A 20,882-nucleotide genomic window follows, 5' to 3' on the forward strand; every position below is an offset into this window, starting at 1 on the left:
CTCCGGGTGATTTTGTAGCCGTCCGGGATGGCTGTGGCGATGTCGGGGGCAGAGGAGGCGTTTATCCAGGTTTCCGTGAGGAAGGCGACGTCCGGTGCTGTTGTGTCGAGGAGGTCCCAGAGTTCGATGGCGTGCTTGTGTACGGAGCGGGTGTTGAGGAGGATGCACTTGAGGTGGTTGGTGTTGCTGCTTGGTTCGGCGGGCGCGGAGCGATTTTGGAGGCTGGTGAATTTGCAGGCTTGACAAGTGAAGGGTCCGTGGGTGCGTCTGGGGGTGGCTTGATAGCAGGCGTGCGGTCGTCCGGGATTGAGTGCTATTAGTGCGGCGGTGTCATAACTCCGATGGTTGGGTTGGGTCTTGCCAGGTCCAGGGGTTCCGGCGCTGGGTGCGGTCCAGGCGTGGACGGGCGTAGACGGGCTTGCCTTCGGCGTGCCATCGGCACGCCCGCTGCGCCTGACCGCTGCGCGTTCGTGTGGTCCCCGCCATAAATGGCGAAGTGGGGAGGGAGGAGCAGCTGGAAGGCGGGAGCGGGGCGGCGAATGGGAAGGGGGAACAGGGTACAGAAAAAAAGGGGCGTGGCCGCAGGGGGAGCACAGACGGGAAAAACCCGGCGGGAAACCCGGTCCCGGAGAGCGGCGAAGGGGGAGAAAATAACAACAACAAGAGGTGGGAAAATAACAGAGCACTGGGCAGAAACAAGCAGGCAAGTACAAAACTGGGCACAGAAGTATATCACAGGGTACAAATCAATGGGCACCAGAAGCGGAGCAGCAGAGAATACTTAAGGAGCGAGGAAGGGCAAACTCGCGGCAGAAGCGGTGAGGCACTGGGCGCACTAGCGGGGAGCCGTGCGGTGCGTGGAGCGACCGGCCCTGAAATCAGGGTCAGAGGTCACAGCTCACCACTGCGCGGTCCCCACCATAAATGGCCAAGTGGGGAGGGAGGAGCAGCTGGGAGGCGGGAGCGGGGCGGCGAATAGGAAGGAGGAACAGGGTACAGAAACAAAAAGAGGCACGGCCGCAGGGGGAGCACAGGCGGGAAAAACCCGGCGGGAAATCCGGTCCCAGAGAGCGGCGAAGGGGGAGAAAATAACAACAACAAGAGGTGGGAAAATAACAGAGCACTGGGCAGAAACAAGCAGGCAAGTACAAAACTGGGCACAGAAGTATATCACAGGGCACAAATCACAGGGCACCAGAAGCGGAGCAGCAGAGAATATTTAAGGAGCGAGGAAGGGCGAACTTGCGGCAGCAACGGTGAGGCACTGGGTGCACTAGCGGGGAGCCGTGCGGTGCGTGGAGCGACCGGCCCTGAAATCAGGGTCAGAGGTCAACATGAGCTTGTTGTCGCCGCTACACGATCTTTCATGGTCAGGGCCTGATCAAGTTTTAGACCGAGATTTTTTACTGACTGTTTAGGGTTGGGGGGCTGACCCAATTGGATAGGCCACCAGTCGTCAGACCAGCTATTTATCAACAGAACCTCTGTTTTTTCTGGGTTGAGCTGGAGGCAATTACTTGTCAAACGAAGTTTGTCGAGCTCTGGGTTTGGTCCGATGGTATACATAAGCTGAGTATCATCAGCATATGAGATAATCTCAAAACCCAGGCGCTCGACTATTTGTGCCAACGGAGCCATATATATATATATATATATATTAAAAAGGGTAGGACTCAGGCAAGAACCTTGCGGAACTCCCCTATACAGCATCATTTTGCCTGAGACGTATGGTCCCAACATAACAGTTTGGGTTCTTCCAGACAGATAATGTTCTAGCCATTTAAGGGCTGTCCCTTTTATGCCACAATCCTGGAGTCTCTCCAACAGCTTCGAGTGTAAATGTTATGTTATGTTAAGTGTTGCTTGTAAAGCGCACTGACACCGAAGCTTCCTGGCGCAGAGTGAGGAGGAGGTATAGGTAACAGAATCTACGTGGGGGTAGGGAAAAGATAAGTTTTTAGCATTTTCCTAAAGTTAAGGAAAGAAGAGCAGGATTTGATAGAAAGAGGGAGGGTGTTCCAGAGTCCAGGGGCCAACTGGGAGAACCGGCGTCCGCCGAATCTCTTAGTTTTGCCCCTGGGGATGATCAACAAGTCAAGGTGGGCGGATCGAAGATGGCGTGTAGGACAGTAAGTATCAAAAGCTGCGGAGAGATCTAGGAGGATCAGAATAAGTGAACCTCCCCTGTCGACAGTTAATCTAAGCGCGTCCGTTACCGCCAAGACTGCGGTTTCTGTACTAAAGCCTGGACGAAAACCAGACTGTTAGGGGTCCAGAATGTGATTGTCCTCCAGATATGAGCTTAGCTGTCGATTGATGGTACTTTCCAGGATTTTTCCTAGCAATGGTAACAGGGAGATGGGGCGATAGTTACCCAGAACCAAAGGGTCTGCTAATGATTTTTTTAATATGGGGCGGACGATCGCCTCTTTCCAGGCGGCCGGAATGGTACCCGAGAGGATGGAATGGTTGAATATGTCACGGATTGCCAAGGCACAGATAGATGCCAGTGACGCCATGATTTTCGGTGGGCAAATATCCAGCGGTGATCCCGATTTGGTCCCCATAAGGTCTTTAATGACCTCCTCTACTGTGGCTTGTTCAAAGCAGTTTAGAGAACATGCTGCTATCTTATTTTGCTCCTCTGGAATTTGTGGAGAAGCCACATCAAGAATAGTAGAAGGAGGAAAATTTGCGTAGATATTGAATATCTTTTCGCGAAAATAGATGGCCAAGGAGTCACATAGCTCCTGGGATTCCTGGGGCATCTGTCTGCAGGCTTTAGGGGAGACAAAGTCCCGAACAATACTAAACAAGGTTTTCTTAGAATTACTTGCATTATCGATATGACTGATAATACATTGCCGTCTAGCGGCTTTTAAATTCAGATGGTAATTGGACAATGCCTTCCTATACAAACCCCTATTTTCCTCGGTCTTGCTAGTACGCCATCTCCTTTCCAGTCACCGGCAGCTGGCCCTTTCTAGCTTCAATTCCCCTGAATACCAGGGAGAAGAGGCTCTTCGAGAGGCAGAATTCACTTGTTTTTTTGGTATGACTGCATCGAACGCCACTTCTAAGGCAGTATTGAAAGTCTCCAATTGTTTGGAAACTTCCATAGTATTAACTGTCTGGTCAAGGGAGAAGACCTCATTAAATGCCACAGGAGTGAGATTACACCAGATCCTCCGTTGGTCATGAGGTTGTTTAAAGGGTCGCTTTACACTATTTTGGCCTAATAGCGGTATATGGATCATGATCATATAATGGTCTGTCCATAAAAGTGGGTCTGGGAGATCACATTGAATCCGATCAGAATTGGAAAATACGAGGTCTAAAAAATGCCCTGCATTATGGGTGGGACCTTTAATTCTTTGGGTAAGGCCGATAAGTTTAAGGGAAGTAAATAGTTTATTTACTTCCGGGTCATCCACTTTTTCCCCATGGAAATTAAAGTCTCCCAGCAGGAGAAAAGTATTTGCTGCCAATACATGAAGTGCCAGATATTCCACTAAGATGTCTGCAAATTTCGGTTTTGGTCCTGGGGGCCGATATACTAAAGCTCCATACCAGGTATCGGAAGGGGAAACGGAGACTTTGAAAATCTCTAGTTCTAAACAGTCGTTGCTAACCGAGAAAACCCATTTCACCTCTAGGTCTTTTTTAAAAGCAGTGGCAATCCCTCCTCCTGTTTTACTATCCCGGTCCAGGTGAATAAATGTATAATTCTCAGGAATCGCCAGAGTAATCATGGCGTGATTAGTAGGGGCTAGCCATGTTTCGAGGAGCGGAGACTTCTACAGAAACTGTCATTTGAAATTGACAGTTATTGCAGGTGACAGGGGCTTCTAACATGAGGGGACACGTCTGCGTACAATTAATAAACTGGCATTTATTCGCTTGAGCCTGTATATTTACTTGACGCAGGGCATCTGCGGAGTAGCATACCAGGGGCAAATACGCCCTGGGAATGGCAGCATTTCTGGGCTCGTTAGGGCGTGGACAGGCGCAGACGGGCTTGCCTTTGGCGCGCCGCTGGCGCGCGTCCGATGTGCGTGTCCGCTGCGCGTTCACATCTGCATCCTCTAGAAATAGACCGAGGAGCCAAACACTAGTACGCAACAACCGATTCCCCCAAGATGTCCGCCCGCTCCCGGGAACAATTGAATGCATGCCCTGCCCTCTTCCACCCCACACCTATGTGCTACAAGTAAAGTTAAAACAAAGGTAAGGACTTAAAAATAGTGTTTATATTAGGTATAGGCTTCAAGTACAAACAATTAAAAGCAATCGCATTTACTTGCAGCGCAAGCAGGTAACACTCCCGGCTTCCGCCTCAGGAGAGAACTGCCCAGTGTAAGGCGCCCGCGTCTACCTCCTCTAGAAATAGACCGAGGAGCCAAACACTAGTACGCAACAACCGGTTCCCCCAAGATGTCCGCCCGCTCCCGGGAACAATTGAATGCGTGCCCTGCCCTCTTCCACCCCACACCTATGTGCCACAAGTAAAGTTAAAACAATGGTAGGGACTTAAAAATAGCGTTTATATTAGATATAGGCTTCAAGTACAAACAATTAAAAGCGATCGAATTTATGTGCAGCGCAAGCAGGTAACACTCCCGGCTTCCGCCTCAGGAGAGAACTGCCCAGTGTCCCATCCCACTGTCGCACTCAGTTCCCCAACCACACCCGCCCAGTATCTTGAGATAAGGGGCCAGGACCAGGTCTTGGACAGCATTCTTCTATCACATTTATTAAATAAAGATCAGAAATTTCTAGGAGAAACACTACAGAGTGCAGTGAAGAAATTATGTAAATTACATCTCCTGCCTTTGATGAATTTATTTTTGCATTCTAACTGACTTCCGATTGGCATGTTGCCGTTCCTGCAGTGCTTAATTTGAGCCGTTGGTTTCCGCTGCTCAGCACCGACACTTAATTCTTAACACCGGTGCTTGTGACACTCTGCCACAACAGTTAATTGTTAATAAAATATACATTAAAATTACTATTACCTGCTGCTCAAGCCATTCCTATAGCTTGGGAGCCTTAACTAGTTAGAATCGTTACATTTGTAGTTGTGTGATGTTTAATAGCAGTGTTTATTCAATCATTGGCAGCATGGCAGGGGCAATGTGTGGTGCAAGCTACAGAGGCCTCCTGACGAGAGCCCTGGTGCTTTTATTTTTTTACAAATTAAGCACTGCGTTCTGGTGCAGCGAAACAAAGTAATCTTCTTTTTCTATGTATGGAGGCCCTTGCTACTACAAATGCCGGATGTGTTCATTCCCTTCTGGTTAACTCCAGATGTTTAAAAAAAGGTGACCTGCACCTTTAGGAGATTCGGAAAAAGGGTTAGACATCTTAAAGAAATTAATGGTCAAATGTATGAATATTTGGTCAAAATGTACAGGTCGGAAGACGTGACCAGGGAAGATATTTAAGAACCAACCTATGTAGGAATAGAGTGGTTATTGAAAATCGGAAATCCGACCCCCCTCGTGAATATTAATTAGATAAATTGCCAATTGTGACCACCATGTCTGTGATCGCATTTCAATAAAGTAAACTTTTCTTTTTTTAAATCCAGCCTGAAAGGAAAGTGGGCTGTGTCTAAAAAGAAAATGTCCCTCTTCCCCCCCTTTGTTTTAGTGTTTGCAGTTGACCCCTTAAGACCACTGCCTACTCCCAGAAATGCTTTGGGTTACCACTCCAACTTGGGGTCTGAAACCTTTTAATTGATTACTACTTTTTCAGTCCTTAAACCAGTGATCCATTATGTATTCCTGAACCCATTTTACGAGTTAGTAAACGGTTAACAGTAACTTCACTTTAAAGTCGAAGCACATTGTGCAGACTGATTTTAATATACCAGATGAGCAGCTTTGGCCTCCATGTATTCGCACAGATGGCACACAAAGCACAGTACATGACCAGAGCCCATTTTCAGATTTCTGCTATGTTCCTGCTCTTACCTCTCTGTTAGCCCCCCACTTCTTTCCCACAGCCTTTCTATGATTCCGTTGGTTTTCTGATTCTAATTCTCCATAACTTATTGTTTTGTGTCATTTATCGAAATGTAATTTTTCCTTTTTTATTTGAATAACAAACACACAACAGTTTAAACAGTAAATGTTTAATAAACTGTACCAAAACTGAACAATAGTTCTTTCCCAGGCTGTATAGTGGCATTTGTCATCAATGCCTCTAGAAACACAATATGCCATTCGATATTCTAATAGCTCCTAATGAAAATGTATGCCTTTAACACGGATTACATGTTATATTTACAGATGACATTAGCTGCTTCAGGGCTTACTTACCCTTGCCATCGGCTAACAGTAGGAAGACGAACTTCACCTGCACAGACCCGAGAACAGTCAGAAGAGGTAAGAAAGGCTATCATCCTAAATTCCTTCAGGCCAAGCAAAGGCTGTTTCTACTTGTTTTCCATTGAGCGCCATGTAGCATATTTATACGGAGGTATGTTCTTTGTTGGCCAAAATAATCCCTTGTAATACTCTGTTTATCAGCTCTTCGTGCTAAGTGGTTAGGAACAGTGTGTTCTTTATGTAACGTAGGCGCGCGTTTTATTTATCTGAGAACAATTTGTTGAGCTTTACGTTTTATTTATATGTGTATGAAATGATAAAATGTATTTTATTTTTCTGATTTTTTAGTTGAAGAAATTAATTTTTGATACCATTGTACGGTTTCATCATAGTAAACCTAACTTGATTAGAATTAATGGGCCAAACATAATGCTCACAACACTAGCTGTAGCTTTCTCCATCTCCTGCAAGTGGGACGTTATTTTTTCAGGTAGTACCAAAATTAATTGTGTATAAATATCCTTCTTTCACCACCATCTCATAATACTTTCCAATGTCAATCATATAAGCAGCACTTATGCTGGGCATAGATTATCATTATATCAGCCATGGGTCTTTAGTTTTAAAGCATGTTTTATATATTTTTGTGTAAGAGAACGATTAACAGTACATGACACCTCACCTACATCCAAAGGCTGGTAGGAGAAGAAAAGCTAAGACAGAAACGGTGAGAGGGAAAAGGCAAAGATGGTGAAACTCAGAGAAGTGAGTATGCAGCCAGGGTGGGGGTTCAGGGTGAGGGGTACAAATTGGGTAGATCGTGGAAACCTATCAGGGGCAGTTACTCCATTAGGGCTTAGGGGCTGTGCCCCTCTGAAATGACTACACATTTACAGAAAAACATAGTCAATAGATCAATTTATTTAGAGATACGATTGTATCTCTAAATAAATCGATCTATTTAAGTCAGGGCTCTTTGTTTCAGGCTGCCTGCCCCTCCTCGCACTGAAACAGGAAATGGAAGCCATGCAGTAAATTAACTTTCAGAACTGTGATGCAGGATGTAGGGCTTTCTGTTTTAAAGCACTTCAATGCCATTGTGGTCTATGGTTGTATGCACTCTGTAGGCCAGAGACGCAATCAGCGTCACAGTTTTGGGCGTCATCCCTGCATTATTTCAGACATCATTCAAAGGCATCGATCCCACCCTTTTGTCAGAGTGGATACAAGCATGTCTGATCTTGTGCTTTTTTTTCGGTAATGGTGTTTGCAAGCTAATGTTGTGTAATGTATATTGTGCTGAGACCCCACATCACGCTAACCTCCCCCACTGTGACACCCTAGGCCCTCACTGCAGATTGCTGGCTCTGTTAAAAGTGGAGCTGCTGTATTTGTTCCCCCGCGAAATGGATCCAAATGAGGAGCAGTGTTCTTGTTCCCTTGCGAAGTTGATCCAAATATCTGAGTCAAGCAGGGCGAGAAATATGTGCCTACAGTGGACAGTTCTCTGATTTATGACATTAAAACAGGCCATTTCTTCATGCCTCCAAGTTAACATGGATGCCAAAAACATGGATTGACTTGCAAATAATGAATGTTATAAATGTTAAGGGAATGCATTTCAGAGATTCAGTTCCTCTCTTATTTCACATGCTTTAGTCAATCTTGCGTTCCCCAAGAGTTGGCTATTTTATAATTTTGTTTATCTGCTTATACTTTGAGGCATGAGCCATGGGAGGTGTTTATGAGGGGCATAGATTTAGCATGCAGGCTGAAGCCAAACAGGTTGCCTGTCAGAGGGTTGACCTCTCTGCAGATCACACAGAACAATGTTTATGTATTCCATTTACAACTGAAATTCTGTGGATGTGTGTGAAGAGGGCACACAAATGACAAAATATTTGCACGCCAAAAGAAAGAGAAATTACATTTGAGGGAGTGCAGTGCATGTTTGTGGGTGGTGAAGTGGCAGAGATGCGAGGAAGTGCATTCGGGGGAAGAGTGAAAAGAGGATGCTGAACACCCATTTACAAAGCCAGTTATACAGACAGGCTTTATGTGTATGTCAGTTGTTGTGTCATTTATCTGAATACAATTACTTCTCAGAGAGAAACCAAAATACTGGTTAGGTGGCACAGTATGGGAAACATAGAAATGTATTTGGTATGTTCCTTTATAGAGAGCCCCTATTATTGCATCCCATTTGAAGACCTGTCTGCACATATTTCCATATGACTCGTTGCAGCCAGCAGCTATGGGTGCTTCTTGAAGTCTGGTTAGAGCATATTTTAACAAAGTTAATGCTGCATGCAGTGCAAGACACTAGGCAAGCAAACATTTTAAAGGGCAAACGTTGTCATGCTGTACAATTTACACATCACAGTAACTGTTGAACACAGTAATGCAGGAAGAATGAGGCAGTTTTTAATGTGTTTAATATTTCAAGACTATACGTTCCCACTGCTTTGTAAGCCTCGCTACATTCAAAAAAGTCATGCCCATCGTTTACGCCAACTACATTCAAATGTCACCAGCCGCCACTGCCATGAGAGGGTCACGGTGTTCGCTCCGAGATATAGTTATGTCTGGTTATGTATAGGAAGCATCAAATATGTGGGGGCTTATGAAGTGGCAGGTGGATCTCCTGGCAACAGGTGCCGTATGCTAAGTTATGCGGGGCATGTTAGTTTCTGAATTCATTTCCTAGGTATCTAATGCAGGGTCCCCATGTTTTATCGAACTGTGGCAGCTGGTTCTCCGAGACGTTCATAAGCTTTTCCATGCTCAGTAGGTCCCAGAGTTCATGAAGCCTTTCTCCGTGGTGGAGTACCCGATCAGTGCCCATCTATTGAGGAGTTTGTTTGGTTGCACATTGGCCATTGGCATCACTCGCCCCCTCATCAACCTGAGACGGTAAGTTAGGGTATTAGGGAGAACTAAAATCACATAGCTCGGAAACCTAGGGAGGGTAGTGGTGTACATTTCATCCACTGCATCTAATACGCCCTGCCAATACGCCTGTATCCGGGGGAAACTGCACAAGATGTCCCTGGGTCACCTCATCCCCTCGAGAATGTGGGATCACCCCCGCTTCCAGTGTGCAGGGAGCTCAGAAGTGTAATACCAGTAGTGTAATAGTTGAAGTAATGTCCTCTTCTCTGTGGCACTATGTGCCGTAGTACTGGCTCGTTTCTGAAAATATACGACCATTCTTTCGGGATTAATTGCCATTCACATTTTTTCTCCCATCTTAATTGTGCCAATGATTTTGAATGAGTCTAAAAAAAGTGTATATTTCTGACAAGTCTTTTATGTTTAAATTTCTTTTATTGATTTCAACAACATGAAGAAACATACATGTCGGACAGAAGCAACATATATCGCAATGTAGCCCGAGAGGCGGACTATCAAGAAGGCCCACACTAACAACTAAACACATAATGAAGAAAACAAGGAGAAAATCCCCCCTCCCCGCCACCCTCCTCCCCCCCCCCTCCTCCCCCCCCTCCTCTAACCCCCATGCACAACAACCCGAGATACAAGTGTCCTAGGCCCACTATTACAGGAAGATGTAGAGTAAGAAAATCTAGGAAGGCGTGTGGCTGTTCGACCGTCTAGGGGTTGGTGGATCTGCAAGCCGTAGAACCCTCAGATATTTTCGGCAGGTGAGCTCTGTAAACTCCGCTGTCAGTAATGTGAGAAAGAGTTGCCACAAATCGCAAAAGGAGGCCCCTGGGTCCGCCAGTGTGAGCAAGATCTTTTCCATCCCCAAAATTCCCCAGAGCCTGTGAAGCCACCCCGGTAAGTCGGAATCTTCGGAGTACCCCAATGGGAAAGGATCTGTTATAGGGCCGCTCCCAGAGCTAGGGCCATCTGTCGGCCTCTCTTCCCCCTGAGTGGGAAAGTGAGTGAGTTAGAGAGACCCAGGAGGATGTAGGCTGGCAAGCGGGGGATCTCAGTGTCAAAATGTAAGTCGATGTCATCTAGTATTTGCTTCCAGTAGCTTGCCAAGGAGGGACAGACCCACAAAAGGTGAGTTAAAGTGCCAAGTGGGCCACAAGCCCTCCAGCAGTTGGGGCTGCGGGAGGGATTCCCTTTATGAAGCGGGGGTGGGTCAGATACCAATATGTAGCGATTTTCGTGGCAGTTTCAATGGATGCTGTATTACGGGCCGAATTTCTGGCTCTGTAATATATGTTAGACCATTCCTTCTCCGACAATGTATGCCCCAATACCCCTTCCCAGCGCAACTGACCAGGGGATTTCCCAGTTGCCGGGGTGTCCCGAATGAATCTATACAAATCTGTCATTAGACTGGCGTTTTGTGTCTCGTCAGGAGCCACTTCTCAAAAGAGGTAAGGAGTCACGAATCTCAGGGTGCATCACCCGAAGCCGGATCTGCACAAAGAGGTAACGTTCTGATTCCGGAAGATCCCAGTCTCCGCGAAGGTCAGAGAAGGACCTAGGCCCTGTTACATCAACAAAATGCCCTATGAAGCGCCGGCCCTTCTTGGTCCAGTGCGTGAATCCTGCCACGACTAACCCTGGGGTGAAATTGGAGTTCTGTACTATAGGGGTAATCGGTCAAGGGAAGGTTGTCAATCCCCGGGGAATGGCCACTCGGTCTTATGCCAGCAAAGTGGGATAAGTCACCATGGAGAGGTATAGGTTCGAGGGTCTAGCAGATCGGTTGAGGAAGGGAACGCCCCACAATGGCTGTCTGGCCAAGGACCTATCTATAAACAGTCAATGTTTCTCGGATTCAGGGCGAGACCATTGCTACAATGCACGCAGCTGTACCGCCCACCAGTACGCCTGCAAATTGGGGACCACCAAACCCCCATCCAAAGGCCCTGTATCCCAGTTCTCTGCGCATCCTGGGTCGCTGGTCCCGCCAGATGAAGCGCTCTATGTCCCTTTGAAGGGAGAGAATGACTCCCGACGGAGGCGCCAGTGGAAGCGTTTGGAACACACAGACAATCTTGGGGAGGATGGTCATTTGTATAGCCGCGATGCGGCCCATCCAGGAGAGCGAGTAGGGCCTCCATTTCCGGAGGCAGTCCCACACATGTCACAGGAGCAAAGTGTAATTTGTTGTGTTAGTCAGTTGAAGATCCGCGGAAAGCTGCAGGCCTAGATACGGAATGGTACCTGTGGCCCATTGAAGACCATACGACTGCTGCAGAAGTGCCAAGGTGTCCGAGCGAAGGGATAAGTTGAGGGCCTGTGACTTATGCACATTGATCTGAAACCCCGATGCCAAAGCGAACTGGTCAAATTCAGCCAATAAAAAGCAGGAAGGGAGTCCCGGGGGTTCTCCAATGTCGCCACCACATCATCAGCCTACAAACAGATCTTATGACTGTCACCGCCGAATTGCACCCTGGTGATGAAGGGATCGTCCGTGACCCACAGGGCCATAGGCTCCATATAGAGGGCGAACAGAAGGGGCGAGAGTGGGCACCCCTGCCGTATACCCCGCTGAATGGAAAAGGCCTGCGAGAGAAGCCCGTTCACCCGTACAAGGGCCGTAGGGGTAGAGTAACCGCTTAGAACCCATATTTTAAACCGCTATGGGAGGCCAAAATGGGCCAGTCTCTCCACAATATAGGGCCAATGCACCCTATCGAACGCCTTCTCCGCGTCCACTGAGAGGAACATCCGCTCGGCCGGAAAACGCTCAGACCTATCTAGAAGGTGGAGCTGGCGCTTCGTGTTGTCCGAGCATTGTCACCCAGCTACAAAACCGGATTGGTCCGGGTCTATGAGTCCGGGAAGCTGAGAAGAGAGACGCTGAGCCAGGATCCCGGTAAAAACTTTTAGATCTACATTCAAGAGGGAGATTGGGCGATAGGAAGCGCACTGCCGTGGGTCCTTGCCTGGTTTGGGGATCACCGAGATGAGTGCATCGAGGTTGGCAGGGGGCTGGATGTCCCGATAGAATTATACGCCCTCGTCAGCAGGTGGGCCAAGGTCGTGCAAATGATTTAAAAAAAAAAAGGCTGAAGAGAAGCCGTCAGGACCTGGGGATTTATGATGCTTTAGTTTAGAGATGGCCGAAATTGACCTCCTCTGCCCGTATAGGCGCTTCCAGCCCTGTGCCTGACTCGGGGCCAACCTAGCTGTGGCTACCTCAGCAAGATATTGGGCCCGGTTATCCTCCAGGAGGGCCTGTGCCTTGTAGAGATTTGCATAGATGTGCCGGAAGGCGTCTGCGATCTCCTAATCTGTGGACCGCTCCTGGCCAGAGTGGTCAACAACCCCGGCGACACGGGAAGCTTGCCGCTGGGCGCGCAGCCTATTGGCCAAAAGCTTCCCACATCTATCCCCTCCCACGTAAAAGGCATGCTGAAGCGCAGCGTATTCCACCCTATCAGTATCCAAGCCTGCTAGTTGCGCTTTTGCGGACTTGAGCTGCTTCCAGACCCTAGGAGCACCTGTTTTTTGGTGGATACGCTCTAGCTCAGTCACCGCTGTGGAGAGCTGCTCCCTCTTCTCGAGACTATTATCCGCCGCAGAAATCTCGGTGAGCTCTCCCCGAACAACTGCTTTTAGGGCATCCCACTAGGTCGCCACTGAGACATCAGGAGTGTCATTAGTAGCTAAGTAATCGGTGATAGTCTTGGTGACTTGCTGGACGACAGAAGGGCGCTATAGCATGGGCTCTCTAAGGCGCCATAGGCGACGAGGGGGTGGGCCATGGGACGACGACGCCCACACCACCCAGTGGTCAGACAGAGGTCAAGGGAGGATCTCCGTGTCATGCGTCAATTGCGTAAGAGTGTCAGAAGTCAATATATAGTCAATCCTAGCGTAAGATTTGTGGGAGTGCGAGTAAAATGTGTGTCCCCTAGACCCCGGGTGATGTGCCCTCCAGATGTCCGTGAGCCCAACTTCCGCCAACAGACCCCCTCCCCCTGTCAGAGATGGCCCCGGTCTGACCCCATCGCTGGGAGGACCTGTCCACTGCATTGTCAAGTACTAAATTAAAGTCTCCCCCTACTAGTAGTGATCTATCGGGCAGGCCAGTCAGCTCCTGGACTGTCCCCTGTATGAACCCCTCCCCCCCCCACTGATGGGGAAATGCCCTGGACCGCATTCTGGGAGTATCGTGCAGGAGGAGGTGGGTCTCCTGGAGGAGACCGATGTGGGCAGTGAAGTTTTCTATGAAGGACAGAACGTTTAATAGGGTTATTAAGGCCCTTGACAGTGAGCGACAGGATTCTAACCTCAGTCGTCATCGAGGGAAGGACAAAAAAGCACCTTACATCCTGGGGTACCCAGAACTACCCCCGGCTCGCTACACATCATACTGGGACCCGCTGGACAGCACAAATGATCGGCCCACCCGGCAACCTGTACCAGATGTCTGAATGTGGAAGGCGGAGGAGAGGAACCCATTACCCCAAACAAGAGCAAACAATACCAAACAGTGACTGGAAATATCAGCAACAACGTAAGAAGTCCATCAATTTCCTGAACAATTAGCCCCATGGTGAGACGTGAGATGTACAGCAGGAACCTCCCGCCGCCCCGCCCAGGACCCGGCCCGAAGAAGCCAAAAGGAACCCATTAACAAAAATGTTCCAATATTACCGGATCCATGTTTCTTCAATCTGCGGCTGTGGAATCCTCCGTCAGGGTATCAAGGACAGCTTTGCGCTCCTTCGCCATTGTCGCTGGGTCTGGGCGAAGGCGGGATGGAGTCCCCACTACCCGCCTCCATCGTGCTGCTCCGTCTCGCCGACCATCAGTGCCCTCCCTTTCAGGGGAGCTCTGATTCTCCTCAAGCAATTTAAGGAGCGATGTGGCCTCCTGCAGTGAACGGATCTGGCGGAGCTTGCCCTCCCACTTAAAGATGAGTCTGAAAGGATGGCCCCAGGAGTTGGAGATGTCCTTCGCGCGCAAGAATGCAGTGACCGCCCGGAAGTCTTGTCGTTTCGGCAGAGTAGAGGCTGAAAGATCTTGAAACAAGGGGGGTCGAGAGGAGCAAAAATCGAGGGGATGCTTGGCTTGTGCTTCCCAGGGGATACATTCTTTAAGTTGGAAATCGTGAACGCAAGTTAAAATGTCCGGAGGGGGTGCAGTCGCTGGTCTCTTGGGCCCTACACGGTGTGTCCGATCAAGCTTGATCCGCTGCTCCGGAGGAACCCCAAGATGTGGCAGAAAAGCTCCTCGACAAAGGATTCTATGTCCTGGCCTTGAGGGACCGCCCGGATTGTAATGTTGTTCCGACGGGAACGATTCTGGAGGTCCTCCGCGTGGGCCTGGAGGTCCATTTGTTGGTCTTGGAAATGGAGGACCTCCTGCTGAAGCTGGTGAATCTTCTCATCCCTGGAGAACTTGTGCGTCTCCAACGTATTTATTTATTTATTTAGGGAATCTTGTATAGCGCACAGATACCCCAACGGGGTGTCCCGGCGCTTCTGTGAGAGCTGATGCTGTGTCTGACTCAGTTGGTATCAACAGAAGAGAAAGGTTTTTAGAGCTCTCCGGAAGGGGAGTTCCTCCTGGATGGTCCGGATGGACAAGGGTAGCTTGTTCCAGTGGGAGGAAGCACAGACTTGGAATGTTTTTCCCCCAGAACGAACTTTTTTGACTCTGGGGGTGGAAAGGAGATGTTTAGAGCTTGAGCGGAGAAGTCTGGTATTGCTGTATGGACGAAGGCAGGAGGATAAGTATGCGGAACCCTTTCCCTTGATAGCCCGATGAGCTAGGGTAAGTGCCTTGAGTTCCGCCCTTTTATGAACCGGGAGCCAGTGCAGCCTATGTCGATGGGGAGTGATGCGTTCACGAAGGGGGAGACCACAGACCAGGCGAACAGCAGCATTCTGGACTGTCTGGAGGCCCAAGGAGAGACCAAGGTACAGTCCATTGGCGTAATCCAGATGGGAGGTGATTAGAGCCTGCACAATAGTTTTCCTAGTCTGGCTGGGGAGGAAATTGATGAACTTTTTCATCATCCTCATCTTAGAGAAACAGGCCGCGGATACCGTCTGGATTTGTTTTTGGAAAGAGAGATTGGTATCCCAGATTACCCCGAGATTTTTAACTGAGTCTTTAGGTGAAGGGGGTGTACTCAGTTCAAGGGGCCACCACAGGTTGGGGTCCAGAGGCGAGGGCTGATGGAAAAATATAACCTCGGTTTTGCCGACGTTAAGCCGGAGGGAATTGTTATCCATCCAGCTTGCGATGTCGCGGAGGCAGTTTTTCAACGGGTCAAAGGTAGATTGGGAAGGGGAGTCGAATGAGAACAGTAGCTGTATATCATCAGCGTAAGAAGTGGACTTGATTCCGGATTGAGCGATGATCTCGGCCAGAGGGGAAAAATAAACATTGAACAGGAGGGGGCTCAGTGAGGAGCCCTGAGGGACTCCCCACCTGAGAGGGCGATAGTCCGAGGTAAATGGGGGTGTGAATACTGCCTGTGTCCGATTGGACAGAAAGGAGGCAAACCATTCCAAGGCCTTGCCTTGTATGCCTTTTGCCTGCAGACGGTCAAGGAGGACGGGGTGGGAGACGGTGTTGAATGCTGCCGACAAGTCGAGCAACACCAACACCGCTCTAGATCCCTTGTCCAACTTCCATCTGATGGCGTCAGCCATCTCAATGAGGGCGGACTCGGTGCTATATCCGGGCCTAAATCCGTGCTGTGAGTTGTGGAAGGCACCATTGGTTTCCAAGAAGCTAGCCAGTTGCCGCTGTACGAATTTCTCAAGCACTTTAGCTGGTGCAGGGAGATGGGACGGTAGTTAGTAGGTTCGGTGGGGTCTGTATTTGCCTTTTTGAGTATGGGAACCAATCTGGCATGCTTCCAGGAGTCGGGATAGATTCCTGTCTGGAGGGAGTCGATCCAAATGTCATTTAAGATGGGATTGAGCAGGGGGGCTAAGGATTTATACTGTTTTGCCGGCCAAGGGTCCAGGGGGAACCAGATTTGCATTTTAGTAATTCTGCCAGCGAGTGTTTCGGGGTAATCACCTCAAAGTTAGAGAAGACCTGAGTGGGATTAGAGCTGACTGTGCATGGTTCGAGATTGTCAGGATTAATCTTGCTGGGAAAGGAATTTTGAATAGTGGCAATCTTGTCTTCAAAGTAGTTAGATAGACTGTCGCAAAGGGTCTGGGACACCGGGGGTTGACGCTTGAGGGCAAGAGGGTCAGTGAAGGTTCTGACGGTATTGAAAATAACTCTTGAAGACCCATGTGCCCGGAAGATTTTCTCCTCTAATAGGTCTGATAGGGGCTAGGAGGTCAATAGCAGAAGTGATCCAATGGTTGAAATGAGACAGTCTGATGTCTAAATCTGTAGCCTCCTCGGGGGCGGACAAGGAGAGATGAGGGGCTAAATTCTCAGGGGAAATCATCCTCCAGTTACGACCCACTGAGTTGGACAGGGGTCTCAATCGATCCTGATGGCAGAAGGAGATGGTAAAAGGGATCACATAGTGATCAGACCAGATTACAGGGATGGGGTCACTTGTAGAGGTATCTGTTAGGTTAGTGCAAATAAGGTCCAAGGTGTGTCCTGCCTTATGCGTGGGACTGGAAATTATTTGGCTTAGCCCACCATCTGATAGGGTGGACAGGAAATTAACGAAGTTGGGGTCATCGGCATTGTCGACATGAAGGTTGAAGTCCCCAATAAGGGTGAAATTAGCGTAACGGAAAGAGGCTTGTAGGGCATATTCAAGAAGGGCCGGGAGATTTTAGATTTGGGGGGCGGTAAACGAATAAACCTGAGTATGTGCAGTTAGCAGCTAATTTGATACAAAAAGGTAGTGCCTTGATACACTCTATTTGGGAATAGGAGAAGGAAGAGATGGACCAGATAGATCTATAGATAATGGCCACACCTCCGCCGGGGAGGTTGTTCTGTCTGTTAGCACACAAGATCTTGTAATCTGGCGGGATGGCAAGGCAGAGAGCGGGATTGGATTCTTCTCCTAACCAGGTTTCGGTGAGAAAAAGAAGGTCCCACTGGTTGTCCTCTAACGATTGAGCTACATCTAAAGAGTGTTTCACAAGTGAACGACAGTTAATCAGTCCAGCTTTAATGATAATTTTCTTGGGGGCTGAGGAGTGTCGGGGGAGAGACTGTAGGAGATGACATGGAGGCGGAGAGGTGTTGTCTCTAGTTTGTACACTAAAGGTTTTAAAGGTTAGTGACGAGGAATCGGAAGAAGGAGTATGTGCATACGAACAGGATTTTAAGTCGAGGTGAAGTAAGGCTTCCCTGCTGTAGGAGATGGTAGTGGAGGGGCAAGGTGAAGGAGAGATCTGACTCGTCGTGGCCGCGTCATGGTCGCGGACGGGCGCAGACGGGCAGGACTCTGCCACGACTCCGGCGCGAGTCAGGCACGCCCGCTGTGCGCGTTCGCTTCGCGAAGGCATGGACATCCCCTTTTATGCGCAACTAGAGCGCTGTGAATCCCACCCATACACAAGATGGCCGCCGCTATTCAGTGCCCGGGACCGGCTCCACAGCGTCAATGCTCGGCTGGGAGTGGCCCAGGGCAGCGGGAAAGAGGGGGAACGAAGTGAGCGATTAAAGCTTATTAAAACAAGCTAATTTACTTAGAGTTGCAAGAGAGTAGATAAAACGCCGATTTAGCAGTTTGTACAATTTAAGAGCAAGTATAATCAGAAACAACGCTAAGTAACACAGCCTCCCGGCTTCCGCCTCAGGAGGTGCTCAAGCAGTCACACCGTATTGACCCTTTCACCCACAGAGTCTAGGTCCCTGCTCATCTCGCGAAGTTCCGAGGTGAGTTCCTTTTTCATAGCATGGAATCCCCCCGGTTAGGGAAGCAAAAAGAGACTCAAGGATGCTACGGGTGACCGGACCATGCGCTTCATTCTGGTCGCGTTCAGCTGGAAGCCCCCCTGGTGCCGGCAGCGCGTCAGTCCCACTGGTGCCAATCTTGTAGAGTAGATCCTTCACTGACCGCTCCTTCTTGGCTTTGTTGTTAGCCATGGTGGAGCAAGCGGTGCCCTCCTTCGTGCTCTGTAGCGTGGAGTCGCAGAAGGAGGCCAAAGGGTGCTAGGCCTGTAGGGGCCAAGGGGAAGAAACAGCACTCCACAGGCGGACCCTTCGCGGTGTGAGTTGTCTCCTTCGAAGCGTTCCTCCAATTTCTATGGGGGCCACCCACAGCAGTTGCTGTGGTGTTCTGGAAAGCCACAGGGGCCTCTCCCGTCGGGGAGGGGGCCAGATTAACCAACCCTGTGCCCTCTCAGCCTTGGTGTGCCGTCGGGACCTAGTAAGGGAGCGTACCGCCACTCACCCGCTTCGGTAGGCCAGGTGTGCACCAGGTTGGGATCTTCCGCTACCACTCTCTCTTCCTGGGGTGCTTGCTCCAGTACGCGGTCCAGCCACCTCCACAGTTGCCCAGGGACTCAACGAAAGTGGCGCCACAGCGCTGCAGCTTAATCCTCAATGCCCCCGCCACCAACCTCCAACAGCTTGCCGCCTCAACCACGCACTTTAAAGGCCTGCACCCCCACTATATGATTGCGGGTGCGAATATACTCTCACCAGAATCAGGATGCCGGAGAAGAGAAGTCCGAGCCGCCCCCGCAATGCTGCTCACCTGCTCCAGCGCGCACCCCTCCACTCATGCTGTACAATGTTGGTAGAGGCCCGTGCTATCCTCCTCCCAGCCAGAAAAGGCAATTCACCACTACAGCCCAGGTACCGAGCGCTGCGGTCCCCCCGGCTACCCGAACAAGAACTCCGATGCGGCCTCCGCTATGGCCGGCTCTGCCCACCGACTTGAGTCTGGGGATGCGGGCTGGTGGCGCAGGTATGGCAGCACCTCTGTAGTCCTGGTACAGCGCGTCTGCCCTTCGCCTCGCTGGGAACAATTACCAACACTGCGCAGGGGATGCTCCAGCAGCGTCCGGCGCTGTAGTGAGGTCTGCTAAACGAAGCTAAAAAAAATGGGCCCAGGCAAAGGCCGGAGCGGCGAGCAGACACGTCCTACTCGGCTGCCATCTTGGCCACGCCTCTCAACAGAAGTCGTTTATCGGAGTGTCTAGTGATAAGCCATTTTTCGAATGGCAGTAGAGCTCTGCTTGCATGTGGCCACAGCGACGGCTGCGTAACCCAATGCCTGATGGCCAGGTATTGCCGAAATGCTGAATGGGTGGGGTGTGGGGGGTAAGCCATAGCCTTCCTGAAGCTGTTGGAATTCCATTATTCCATTGTGGTCAAAGAAATCGCCCACTCTCTTACAATTTGCATGCTGCCATGCCATATAAGCTGTGCCTCAGAGTGCTGGAAGGAAATCCAGGTTTCCCAGTATTCGAGTCAGTGGCAAAATCCGTGTAGATAGCTTCTTCGAGAGTTGGATTGTGTCCCAAGTTCCTAATGTTGCGCGGAGCACCAGAGAGATGTACACGCCCTGTGGGGGCGAAGGGACCTGGGGAGCTAGAGAATTTTCCATAATTGTATCCCACTGTTTGCCTGATCGATGAAACACCAATGTTTCTTGGTGTTGGGTCTGGCCCACTGTACCATGTTGCGGAACTGCGCTGCCTGGTAATAGTGTTTAAGATGGGGGAGCCCGAGGCCTCCAGCTGTAGGGGACCGATATGTCAAGCATTTGGCAATATGGGCCCTCTTACCTGTCCATATACACTGAATTATCAGGTGTTGCAATTTATTTAGAACGGGGGGGGTTAAGGGCAGGGTTTGCATTACATAGGATAGTCATATTGACTGCTGCCAATCTTCCAAGCCAGAACAGTGTATGGTTTTTCCTTTTCTGCAGTTTTGCACGTGTGTCTGCCAGCAGGCGGCTATTATTGCCATCTTCCGTTTGTCTGATCGTAGAGTGTATATGGAGGCCAAGATAAATCACCCTCTGTGTAGCCCACAGGAATGGGAAGAGTCTCCCCAGGACTTTTTGATCTGGAGCTGGGACTGAAAGTTTGAGGAGCTGTGATTTTTTAGCATTGGCCTTAAAACCGGATACCTTCTCCAGCTCCTGTATCAAAGCAGGCAGGGAGCAGGAGGGCTCAGACAGCACTACCATAATATCGTCGGCAGATAATGCTTATTTATGATCCCTGTCACCCATCATCATACCCGTGATTCTCTGGTTTGCCCTCACCCACCCCGCGAACAGCACCATATATAGTGCAAATGGAAGTGGAGACAGAGGGCATCCCTGCCTTGTTCCCTGAGCGATTTCGAAGGGCTGGGACAATATGCCATTGACCTGAACTACTGCCTGGGACCTCGCATAACCATACCATATCCATTGTATGAAATGGGCCCCAATCCCACCGTCCAGAGAATAATGCGCGCAGATAAAGCCAATGAACCCGATCGAACGTGCTCTGTGTCAATCGAAAATAAAGCACTGATGTTCTAGTATGCTGTACCTTATCAACAAGATGACACAAACATTTTGTGTTCTTGCTGCAGTTGCGTTCTGGATTAAAGCCTGCCTGGTCTGGATCTATAAGGCCCTGCATCATGGTAAGCCGTGCATCATGGGGGCTAAGCGTGCGGTGAGGACGGTAGTAAAAATCTTTGTGTCCGTGT

General features: G+C 49.5%; 1 protein-coding gene across 2 annotated transcripts in view; it reads left to right on the top strand.

Moving 5' to 3' along the window:
- Positions 1–20,882, top strand: part of FAF1 (Fas associated factor 1) — a 1,868,643-nt gene that overhangs the window by 969,294 nt on the left and 878,467 nt on the right. For both annotated transcript variants that reach the window (XM_085602652.1, XM_085602654.1), the window contains exon 9: positions 6,294–6,389. In XM_085602652.1, coding sequence (XP_085458778.1) covers positions 6,294–6,389 — 96 coding nt within the window. The remainder of the gene's footprint in view (positions 1–6,293; positions 6,390–20,882) is intronic.

This window comes from Triturus cristatus, chromosome 4_2 (assembly GCF_964204655.1).
Source record: "Triturus cristatus chromosome 4_2, aTriCri1.1, whole genome shotgun sequence".
Classification (NCBI taxonomy): Eukaryota; Metazoa; Chordata; class Amphibia; order Caudata; family Salamandridae; genus Triturus; species Triturus cristatus.